The 12,551-nt window shown below is 36.5% G+C and overlaps 1 protein-coding gene across 7 annotated transcripts in view; it reads right to left on the bottom strand.

The window, feature by feature from the left end:
- SUGCT (succinyl-CoA:glutarate-CoA transferase) overlaps positions 1–12,551 on the bottom strand; it is a 746,174-nt gene that overhangs the window by 373,938 nt on the left and 359,685 nt on the right. For all 7 annotated transcript variants that reach the window (XM_042963790.1, XM_042963765.1, XM_042963780.1 and 4 more), the window contains one exon: positions 90–192. In XM_042963790.1, the coding sequence (XP_042819724.1) occupies positions 90–192 (103 nt within the window). The remainder of the gene's footprint in view (positions 1–89; positions 193–12,551) is intronic.

The following is a 12,551-nucleotide window of genomic DNA, read 5'->3' on the forward strand; positions in this document are numbered from 1 at the left end:
ACAGGTATTTATATGAATCAATCTGGATAAGAAAGAGAGGCAATATGTACTAAAAAACTGCAATGTACTAAAAACTTCAAAAACCAAACCTGGGGTTCTGCAAATACATTCTTCATGTTGTTGATTGGGCCGTATGCAACCCCACTGCCTTCAAAGAGGTATAACCACTTGCTGGTCATTTCTTTTTCAAACCTAGGAACACACCAAAAAAAGATGTATTTTTACAAAGAATGTAACACAACATTTTTTCTCATATGGCCCTCTTTTGAAGCAACCAATAACGACAAAAATATGTTTCTTAGACTCTCTTTGCTCCTAGTTTTGAGAATGTTGTCTAACTGAAACAACTCGACTTGCCCTGCAGTGGTAAGAACAGCCACCCAGGTCCCGTTGTTTGAAAATCCACCTTTAGAGATAAAACTCCTCCTACTTCTGTCCCTGTAAGCTTTTTGACAGAGAGCCCACTGGAGAAGAGAGATTATGTGGGGAATGGTTTTAACTGAGTTTCAATTGTTGTGGTTTTGAGCAGTTTATAAATATAATAATAATAATAATTGCAATTTTGAGCATAATGTCATTGTGCAAAGTATTTTTTAGGTATAAGGCATAATACACCAGTGTAAGGTAGACACTGACATACTAAATTATTCCTCAAAACAAAAAATAAACAAATGTTGCGTTAGCGGTGCCTGGGTAACTCAGTCAGTTTAGTATCCGACTCTTGATTTCAGCTCAGGTCATGATCTCATGGTTCGTGGGTTCAAGCCCTGCATCAGGCTCTGCACTGGCAGTATGGAACCTGCTTGAAATTCTCTCTGCCCCTCCCCTGCTCACACTCCTTCTCTCTCCCTTGTTCTCTCTCTCTCAAAATAAATAAACATTGTTAAAAATGTAGTTGTTTTAAAAGAAAGCTATGTGTTCTACCCCTATTATATTTAAGGTACATCAGAGCTAACAGCCACAACCATTGGCCTAAAAACAACTTTAGGTACTTATTTGCACTGTGATTTACTAATCAGAACAAATCTAGGCATGTGAAGACTGATATATCAGTTTAGCCATTACCTCTCAAATCCAACCAAGTCCCTTACCTCTGTTTGTTTTTTCTATAATTTAAAATTAGGCTCCACAGACCTAAAAGCCTAATTGATTGCCTTTATTTTCTCTATTAGGTCTCAAGAAAAGGGGACCTAATTCATTAATGAGATTCACTGTTTTGTATTTTTTCTTGTTAAGACAATGAAATAGAACACAATCTTGGATCTTCAAGGCAACTGAACAGTGATAACTTGTAAAAGAGTTTAGAATTACTAATTGTTAAAGTGGCGAACTATTTTCAGTTAAGTAATAATCTAGGTGAAAAGAGATTTTTAAAACGCCTTAGGTAAAATAGATTATTGGGAGCAAGTAGAAGGTACTACTATGGAAAAACAAGTGAAAATATAATTGAAATAGTATTCATGGATTTCCATTCAGCAATCTTACACATAGCTAGAATTAACCTTAAATTTGCAGATTCTGTGGGAAATTATGTAAGAGAAATACACTACTCCTTCCACTGTTTAAAACCAGGGTAAAAACAGTATCAATACTTTGAGGACACTTTTCTAATCTTATTATTATGACAAGATTTTCTTGTACATTTGAATCGCAGCCAGTAATGTTAACCATCCCTATGTAGTATACAACCAAACACTTCCCTTCTACATACTGAAAAGCATTCTTTCATGGGAACACCACCATGCACATTAAATGTCTTACAATAATCAATTCTTCACAACCTTATTTTCTTTTCAATGACTGTTAAAGTCATCTCCTGGCCAAGACTTCCTGAGACATATATATCACCAGAATGATATATGCTGAAAGAATAAAAGAGATACTTTGAACTTGGAGCCTTTTCAATCAAGGTGTCAATTACTTAAATTTTCATAAACGGAGTATTATAATGGTTAAGCTGATAAATTTTCAAGACAAGTGAATTTATCACCACTGGCCTCACCCAAGTGGCCTAAAAGAGCCGCACAGAAAATGCATGTCAATATCCAAACAAACCCATGGCTGCAGACTTGCCAACAGAAAACTCAGGGGAATAGTTGCAGTTTTAGTATTTATATAAGCTTTTCACCACTGGGCAAAAGCAAGGGATTTATTTCATGTTATGGAAAACAATGGATGCACTTTGGAAATGAGACAAGGGAGAGAGGCAGTGTCTGGAGCTGCAGTTGTGACCACTGTTTGTGTATTTGCGTGGGTGTGGGTGTGGAAGTGTTCGTAAATGCCTTAAACTCAATCAGTCAGAGACAGAACATCGCTACATTCCGCTGCTCCCAGAGGACACATCCATCATTTTCCTCTGAAAATCTATCTCTTGATCTAAATCTGATGTGGAATCCTTTCCTTTATCTATGCAAAAAAGCTGTAAGCGCATGTTTTTATTAACCACAAAAATTCTGCTGAAAAAAAAAAAAAGGAAAAGGAAAGAGCTGCTCTAAATCACTTTTCAGGCAGTATAATACTGAAGGTAAGACAGGAAAGTGTCCCTAGATCCAGTGAAGTGAGCCTCAAAACTAGAGCCTCCTCTGGGACGTTACTTGGAAACTCATTAAACAAACCAGACTTAATTGTGAACTTATTAAATCAATCCACATATTACATTTTAGATTTTTGCTGAATTCACTTGATGTCAGAATGAGTATTGTTAACCAGATCGCATCACTTAGGTAGATGAAACACGAAGACGGACTTGAGTTTAAATTTCTTTGCATCAAGATTTCACTTAAAAAACAAAAACTCTTCTCTTTAGAGAATGGTGTAACGTTGCAGCCAAATGCAAGACCAGAGAGAAACTATGAGGCATGAGCCATGAAGGTAGAGTTGGAAATAATTCTAACGTTAATGATTACTAAATACTGGTTATTAAATTGTTTGGTCTATATCTTGTAGCTTTTATCCTCACAAGCTACTGTAAGGTAAATATTATTCTCATATGATCAGTAGGAAAATCAGGTTTGGAGAAATTAACCTGCTCAAATTCATACAGCTTTAGCCCCCCAACCTTTTTTTGAGGTATGACTGACCAATAAAAATTGTACACATTTAGCTTGTACAACATGGTTTTTTAAAGAGTGAAATGTGGTGCAGTGATTTAATATACATATACATCATGAAATGATTATTGCAGGCAAATTAATTTACACATCCTTCACCTCATGGTTACCATTTATGTGGGTGAGGGGGGAAGTGAGACCATTTAAAATCTACTTAAGAACAATTTAAGTATAAAATATGGTATTAAAACCTATAATGACCATGCTATGCATTCAATTCTCAGAACTTACTCATCTTATAACTGAAAGCTTGTACCCTTTGACCAGTATTTCCCCACTTTCCCCACACCCTAGTCCTGGGCAACCACCATTCTACACTCTGGTTCTAGGAGTTTGACTTTTTAGATTCCACACATAAGTGAGATCAATGCACTGTTTGTATTTCTGCATCTGGCTTATTTCATTTAGCACGAAGATGCTTTTTCACTTCAAGCTCTATCTCCTTACATTAATACTCATTCATTCCTGATGTTTTTAGTAATAGTGTGTTTTGTGTCAGTCATGGGGATTACAACAATAAAAACGCCCCTGTATTCAAAGATCATAAAGGAGACCTAAAGGAGAACACAGCTAAAGAAATTGATGAATTGCAATGCAAGATGCTAAGGCAAAAAAATGAGTATACAACCTGAGTTAAAGTACCAAAAAAGGAGACCTGAACGGGGCCTGGTGAGTCAGGAAGGAATTAAAAAACCAGGTGACATTTGAGCCAGCTGTTGAAGGATGAGTTAGCATTTTCCATGGGGAAGATGGAAAGAAGGGTCTTCCAGACAGAGAGAACAATATGTACAAAGACCCATCCTGGAAAGAATCTAAAGTCTCCTGTGCCCTGAGTGGCAAAAGATGAAAAATGGGAAAAGAAGGTTAGAACTGGAGTGCAAGGCATCTTGTCTGCTATGCTAAGGATATTGGATTTCCACTGGCAACGAGGAATCCAGAGAGGTCTTTCAGCGGGGGACTGACATAATCAGCATTAACACATTAACACAGAGAACGGAGAGATACAGATGAGACCAGAGGCAAGAAAACTTGAAAGGAGGTAATGTACTCTCTCTCCGATGCATCTTAAATCTTCCCCTCTATCAATATCTTCCATATTATTGTCAATAATAAACAATTTTCATTGGAAAAAAAAACGTTTTCTTGGCGCTCTTACCCCTTTTGCCCTCTTATTTATCCATTTCCAGTCTGTCATGGCTGCATAAGCCTCAGAAATCTGATTTGTTCACCAACACTTTTTCTTACCCAGACTCCAAGAGTCTTCAGTTACCACTTGTCAAACCCAATATTCTTTTCACAGTCCTCATCTTACCTGCTCTCCGCGCAGCATTTGATGCTTTTGACCAGCCTATCTTTACATCCTATAGTACTATACTTATTGGATTTTTAAGACCTCTTTGGCCATTTCAGTTTCTTCTTTTTTTTTTTTAATTTTTTTCTTAATGTTTTTATTTATTTTTGAGACAGAGAGAGACAGAGCATGAGCAGGGAAGGGGCAGAGAGAGAGGGAGACACAGAATCGGAAGCAGGCTCCAGGCTCTGAGCCATCAGCACAGAGCCCGATGCGGGGCTCGAACTCACAGACTGTGAGATCATGACCTGAGCCGAAGTCGGGCGCTCAACCGACTGAGCCACCCAGGCGCCCCTCAGTTTCTACTTTAAATTATTTTACCTTTTTCTTCCAGTCCCAATATTCTTTGTTCTTTTTCACCTAAGTAATCCTGTCGTCTCCATGGAGATGGTACCCAAATCTGTATTTCTAGCCCTGACCTTTCCCCCATCTCCTCTTCCTAGTTGCCATAGGATATTTCCACTCAGATGCACTACCATACCCATAAACACAACACGCCCATGGATGACTACCACTTCTGTTGCCCCCATAAACCTTGTATTTCTCCCTTTCCTGAATTCACACTTTTGGCTAACTCAGGAACTCGTTTTTTCGTCATCTCTTATAAGTGACACATAACGGGCCTGCAGAATCAACATTTCAATAGTTAAGTTTTACTTATCTAGTCAGACACTTGGACTGTGGCAATAGTAGACTAAAAACTTATTGCCTCCAATTTTCCTCCTTTTACTAAAGTGAATTTTAGATGTCTCAAATCTGTCCAATTGTCTCTTTTCCCAGGATGACTATCTTCTCTCACACTAGAGAAACAGACTATCTCTTCACTGCTATATCCCCAAAACTGAGAACACAGTTGGCACCCAATATTTGCTAAATGAATGAGTATACGACTAATTGGTCAGAATAAGAGGGTCTTAGTCACATTAGCTTGAATAAGTGGGGTAGATTACTTTCTTCTAAAACCTTGCTGACAGTAGGTATATTTAGATACTGAGGTTTGGAGAAGGAAGACAATCTGAGGGTCTTAGGTTTAAAAGCAGTATCACAATATCTCCTCTTTTCCTTCTTCCTTCACACTGCTCTTTAAATTCTTCACGGAAATATGTCTTATTGAAAATAAATTTCAAGTTCCCAACAACTAACTTACAAACAGATGCTTAAAACATAATGTTTTGATTTAGGGACTGACTATGTTATCCAGAAAATCATAAGATCTCAGGAATTAAAAAGACCTTAAAAACTATCTATTGTTTTCTATGGCTCTATAAAATCATCCTATTTTGCACATTGTACATATTTCTATTAATAGCACACTGTCAGTCCAGTTACTGAAAGTATTCAAACACAGGAAGTGTGCACAACAGAAAAGGCATGAGATGTGGATAGATATTGAGTTACAGCCCCAGCACCACCTACCTATATGACCTTAATAAAAATATCAGTTAATAACATTCACAATTTTTCAAATCAAATTAATTCTCACAACGATCCTGTGAGAAAGGTATCATCATGGTCATTTTAAAGGTTTAAACCTTTAAATAAACCACAGTTTAGAGAGTTTAAGTAAACTTTTTAAGTCATATCAAATTAAGTAGCCAAGCTGGAAGTCTATCCTGGGTCCAAAGCCCATGTGTTAACCACAACTTTCTACTGTTTGACTCAAGGTAGCAAAGTCCAGGAGAGCAGACCAGACAAAGCTCTGTGAGTCATGTGCAGCCAAAGACCAGTCCCAGAGAAGGCTTCAAAAGGAGTACTTGAAGCCTAGCATCTTGGTGTTACTCTTAACTGAGAGCCTTTTATCTACCAGGCACCATAAGAAATACTTTGCATATATTATTTCTAGTCATCATAATCCTGGGAGGTGAGTTTTATGATGACTGAGTAAATTAAGGCATAGAGAAGTCAAGTAGGGAGGTATATGTAAGAGAAGGCTCAAATCTATCCATGGGTGGGATTTTGAACTTGTCTTTCTCTATGTTTGCTCAGTAGGGTCGACCTGCTAGAAGTCAACATCAACCCAACCAAGCTCAGCATGCAGTGGCACCCTTAGGCCACTGGCATATCAAAGTTGGGGGACAGAAGCAAGTTAACTCTGTACTGGGTGAGGTGCTTGGTCTCCAACAATTCCCAATTTCTTTCCCACTGACCATTGATCAATGCTATGGTTCCATAATGTCTCATAATATTGACCACCATATTCCAATCTGATCTTTTCAAGAATCCTATGAGAAAGGACAAGTTATCATTATTTTGAAGACGAAAAATTTGAAGCATAATTGGGAGTCATACTCAATCTTTATATTCTTGGCTCAGAGCTCATCTCACTATGCACTGCTGCCATTTATGAAAGATAATCAATAAACAAATCAATAAATGAAATGTATTTCCTAACCTCCCTTAGCTTTGTGATGGTAGGTAAGTGGTTTAACTTTTCTGAGTTCTAATTTTCTCATCTGCTATAAGAAAATTATAGTTGCAAATTGCCTAACATGGCACATAGCATATAGTAAGTACCCAGTAACTGGTATTCCACTTAGTAGTTGTGTCACTTATACTAAAAATAAACACGATAATAAAATATGCCTAAACTGCAATCCAAGGAATGCATTTTAACAATTTATACAGCAGATCCTATTTACTGCTGATCATCTCTCAGATATTTTATGGCTGTAAAATATAAGTATATATATGTCAAATCATTCATTATGCCACACACCTAAAACTAATACAGTATTATATGTCAATTACAGTTGACCTTTGAACAATATCAGCTTGAATTGCGTGGGTCCACTTACACACAGACTTTTTTCAATAAATACAATACAGTACTGTAAATGTATTTTCTTTTTTATGATTTTCTTAATAACCTTTTCTTTTCTCCAGCTTACTTTATTGTAAGAATACAGTTTATAATACATATAACATGCAAAATGAGTTAATCACCTGTTCATGTTATTAGTAAGGCTTCTAGTCAACAGTAGCCTACTACTAGTTAAATTCATAGACACTCAAAAGTTATAAAGAGATTTTTCAACTAACTGCGTGGGAGTCTGTCACCCCTAAGAGTCAACTGTGTACCTCAATCAAAAAATATTATTTATTTATTTTAGAGAGAGAGCAGATGAGAGGGGCAGAGGGAGGGAAAGAGAATCCTTAAGCAGGCTCCATGATCAGCACAGAGCCCAATGCAGGGCTCAGTCCCATGACCCTGGAATCGTGACCTGACCCAAAACCAAGAGTCAAATGCTCAATCTCCCGAGCCTCCCAGGCACCCAATCAAAAACTATTTTTAATTTTGAAAATAAAAATTCAAAGCTTCTGGGACTTCTAAAATGTATTTACATGTCACTTTGTTATTTTTTTTCTAGAAAATATCAGTGTTTGTGCAGTGTAAATCATTGGTGATGCCACCAGTGTCAGGAATCTCAACTGGTCTTCATTACATCTGGAGATCTCATGGTAGGTAGCGACAATGCAGAGATTTCAAGCTAAGCAGGGGGTAGTAGAGCAAATACATTTTAACCAGGATAGCATCCAGGAGGGTTGTAACAATTTAAAGAGGTACCAACATCACTATAGCTTGTAGAGAAGCCACAGATGTTAAATCTTGTCTTTCTGGCTCATCCTAGTGGTTCAGAGGAAGTACAAAGTCTCAATTCCTGTCAGTGACAAAAGAGAATGCCTACTGCGAGGTCACACTGTGTCCATAGATAGACAAGGTCTCATTTCCTTAAGAGGTCCATGGATACCCCTGGGCAAAATATGGTGACTTAAAAGTTAGTGACAGCAACTTGGAGCCTTTGCCCTTTTACCTATATCTCCCGCCTGACTTTATGAGAGGCTCAAAGAAACTTTGTCTTCCATGGTCTTCAGAGTTTCTTGAGTGAAGAATATGGCAACATTTGTGGCAAAAGTAAAATCACATCCATCTTGGTTTTATGAGTTTCTCCCCACTTTTGGGTCAGAACAGAAAAGTATTTCAAGGATAAACTATATACAGAGACTCTGCAACAAGTTTTTAAATCTTTGAGTCCCCTCAATCATTTTTCCACATCAAAATTCAGGACTCAAAAATGTAAGTTATTTTGGAGGTCTAGTTAGTTGTATTTTCAGAGAAGTTTTATATGAAAATCCAAATGTAACTTAACTAACATTGGAATATGACTTTATGTTATAAAAGCATTCTTCAATGCACACAATGATTTGTTCATATAATTGGAAATATGAATCAATTTGCAAAAAAAAATTATATTTTTTTGCATAAGCACAAAGGTAAACCTTATCTTGCTGCAATACTGTTTCTACGGAAGAGTTGTCAATTTGCCAACCACAGTTTTTTTTAATATAAGTGTCAATATCTGTATACCCAGAACCCATAATCTTCTAAAATTTGTACACATTAATTCCATCCCCTTATACAAATAAATATAAATACATTTGTGGATTTCCTCTAAGGGTGGCTATCCAGAACAGTGGAGAAAAAGTTTTCACACCCCATCTTCTTGATATACAAAAGACTGTGCCTTTAAACTCCAAATAATTTTGTGAAAAACACAGAAAGCTAAATAAATATCTTGCGGGGACTTAACAAAAACAATGGAGAATTGCAAAATACATTACACTGGAAGACAGTGAGAACTGAATATAACTTTGTAAAGAAATGCTGTCCACATAACATACAAGTTTTGGGGAGAGTTTATTTCAATATAATAGCAATGCTTTCCTGTGATTTTTAAAAGAAAATTCAGGAATGTTATCCACTAGAGTTAGTTTTTAAATTATTAAGTTTATTTTTTATTTTACTCTTGTAAAATATTTCAAACATGCCAAAAAGTATAGGAATAGAAAGCTATAGGAAAGAAAATAATACAAATACTTATGTCCCCTCACCTACCCACATCATTAAAATCTTAACATTTGAGCATCTGTGTTTCCTATCTTTAAGGAACAAATGTTGCCAACAGAGGTGAAGCCCCTTTTGTACCTCTCTTTTACCTTGTTGCCCTTTTTCTCCTCTTCAAAAGAAGCACCATCCTATTAAATACATGTGTATCTGTTGGAATTAATCCATGAGCAATAAAAGGTATCATGTGGGTTTTTAAACTTTATACTGGAACTTGCTTTCATATTAAGCATTTTAATTTCAAGATCTACCTGTATTCATACATACGGATTTGGTTCATGTGCTTTATCCACTGGGCACATTCCTGTGTGAATATTCCGCAATTTATCTTTTTTCCTACTTATGGTCTATTGTTTCCAGTTTCCTACTATTACACATGATGCTCAATAGAACCTTATAATTTTCTCTATTCAAGTAGGATTGATTCCCTAAGGTATACATAGAGAAGCAGAATTGCTGAGTCATAAAGTAGACATATCATCAGCTGTATTAGATTTTGCCAGACTATTCTCCAAAGAGCTCCATACAGCCTGATGACAATTTTTGCTTCTTTCATGCTCCATATTCTCACCAACTTTTGTTATTGTCAGACTAAAGTTTTGTCACTCTGGTAGAGATGAAATGGTATCTCATGGTTACTTTAATTTTTTTTATTGTTTATTTATTTTTGAGAAAGAGACAGAGCACAAGCAGGGAAGGGGCAGACAGAGGGAGACACAGAATCCAAAGCAGACTGCAGGCTCTGAGCTGCCAGCACAGAGCCTGACGCAGGACTCAAACTCACGAACCATGGATCATGACCTAAGCTGAAGTCAGATGCTCAGCCAGCTGAGCCACCCAGGGACCCCTCTCATGGTTACTTTAAATTAAATTGCATTTCTCACAACTAGAGAAGGTAAACATCTTTTCACAAGTTTAAAGAATATTTTTTTCTTTCCCTTTCATATTTTTTGCACTTTTCTCAATTGGACTATTTCTCTTTTACTACTGACTTAACGTGCTTTAAATTTTTTCTACACTATAGCTCGTCTTTTAGCTTTCTTACCTTTTCATACAATAACTATTAATTTTAATGTAGACAAATCATAATTCTTGTCCTGTCATTTTTTTGCTTTCTGCTCTGATTTAATAAGCAGTATCTAGCTTGTAAGCTTGTCATGAGACATTAAATTTAAAGGTGTATAGAACAGTGCACGGTATGAGTCAGTGCTACAGAAGTGTTAAATAAATAAAGCTACACTAACATTACTGGAGAGGCAAACTGTTGGCAACAAGGGGAAAGAAACTAGAAGTTTTGGAAACAAAAATTTGGTAGATAAATATACTGCCTATAGAAAAGGTCTCTTTGGACAAATCTGAGTAAATCCGACCCAAACCAATAGGATTCCATAATATCCAGGCTAAAGTCTACAATGCATTAACTATAAACAGGCCTGTGACACTTCTATAACCCACAGAAAAACAGCTGGAATTTGTTGGTCGGTGTTCCTACCGTAAACCGAACCACAGACTTAATATTTCCTGTAATCTTCTCAGACCTTATTTCCTCTTAGAAATTTATCTCTACTATTACTGATAAATTATGATTAAAGTTATCCCTTTTTCCCTCTAGCATTCACTAGCTCTCTCCTTTGCCTGAATGTCAATCTGCAGGCCACACAAAAGATGGAGTGAGAATTCCCCCGGGGAATCCAGTCACTGCCTTCCAGAGCAGGGTCACTCAGAACTTTTCATACAACTTGCTCTTAAACCCATCAAGACACTTACTAGGCCACTATTTCTTAAGATTCACACTAACTGTTACCACAGTAATAATTCTGGCCCATACTAACGATCATTCACAGTTCAGAAACATACTCTGTTTTGTACAGATTTTAAATGAAGTGTGGGTCATAATATTATAACGGTTTGACCAGCATCTGCTGTGACTGTACAAACAGCCCAAGCAGCATCACTGCAAAGCTACTATAGGAAAGTTGCCCACATTTCCAAGGTCCAGAAATAACTTATACCAAGGCCTCTCATACTAAAACATAAGCCTCTTGAACTGAGATCTCTTTGTGAAGACCTACTAGTAAAGCAACACGTAATTTTTGTAGAAAAATATTTAATATCAACAGACACAAAAGAAGAAATAAAATCAATTACAGAAATAATTTTAGGAGCGCCTGGGTGGCTCAGTTAAGCTTCTCACTTCAGCTCAGGTCATGATCTCATGGTTCATGAGTTCGAGCCCACGTCGGGCTCTGTGCTGACAGCTCAGAGCCTGGAGCTTGGTTTGGATTCTGTGTCTCCCTCTCTCTCCATCCCTCCCCCGCTCGTGCTCTGTCTTGCTCTCTCAAAAATAAATAAACATTAAAAAAATAATTTTAGAAATTTAAAAGAGATCACAATAGTTTTTTTCTTTTCATTGTGTTAAAATAAATACACATAACTTTAAATCTATCATCTCAACCATATTTAACGTTTTATTTATTTATTTACTTTTTTTGAGAGAGAGAGAGACTATAACTACAAAGTTATAGTAATCAAAAGAGTATGGTTTTGCATAAAGACAGACATACAGACTAACAGAATAGAAAAGAGAGCCAGATATAAACCCTAACATTTATGGTCAGATGACTTTTAACAGGGTGCCAAGACCATTCAATGGGGGAAAGGACGATTTTTCAACAAATGGTGCAGGGAAAACTAACTGTATATCCACATGTAAAAAGAATGATGTTGGAATCTTATCTAACACCATGTACAAAAATTAACTCAAAATGGATCATGGACCTAAATGTAACACATAGAACAAGAAAGCTCTTAGAAGAATACATAGGACAAAAGTTTCACAACACTGGATTTGGCAATGATTTTTTGGATAGGACACCAAAGGCACAGGTAACCAAAAAAAAAAAAAAAAAAAAAAAGATAAACTGGACTTCATGAAAATTTGAAAAATTTGTGCATCAAAGACACTATTCATAAAGTAAAAAGCCAATGCACACATTGAATTCAAAATTACATTAAAAGAATTATTCACCATGATCAAGTGAGATTTCCTGGGCTGCAGGGCTAGTTCAATATTCACAAATCATCAATGTGATACAACACATTAATAAAAGAAAGGTTATGATCTTCTCAATAGATGTAGAAAAAGCATTTTACAGAAGTATCTATTCTTGATAAAAAACCCTCAACA

Source organism: Panthera tigris, chromosome A2 (assembly GCF_018350195.1).
Source record: "Panthera tigris isolate Pti1 chromosome A2, P.tigris_Pti1_mat1.1, whole genome shotgun sequence".
NCBI classification, from domain to species: domain Eukaryota; kingdom Metazoa; phylum Chordata; class Mammalia; order Carnivora; family Felidae; genus Panthera; species Panthera tigris.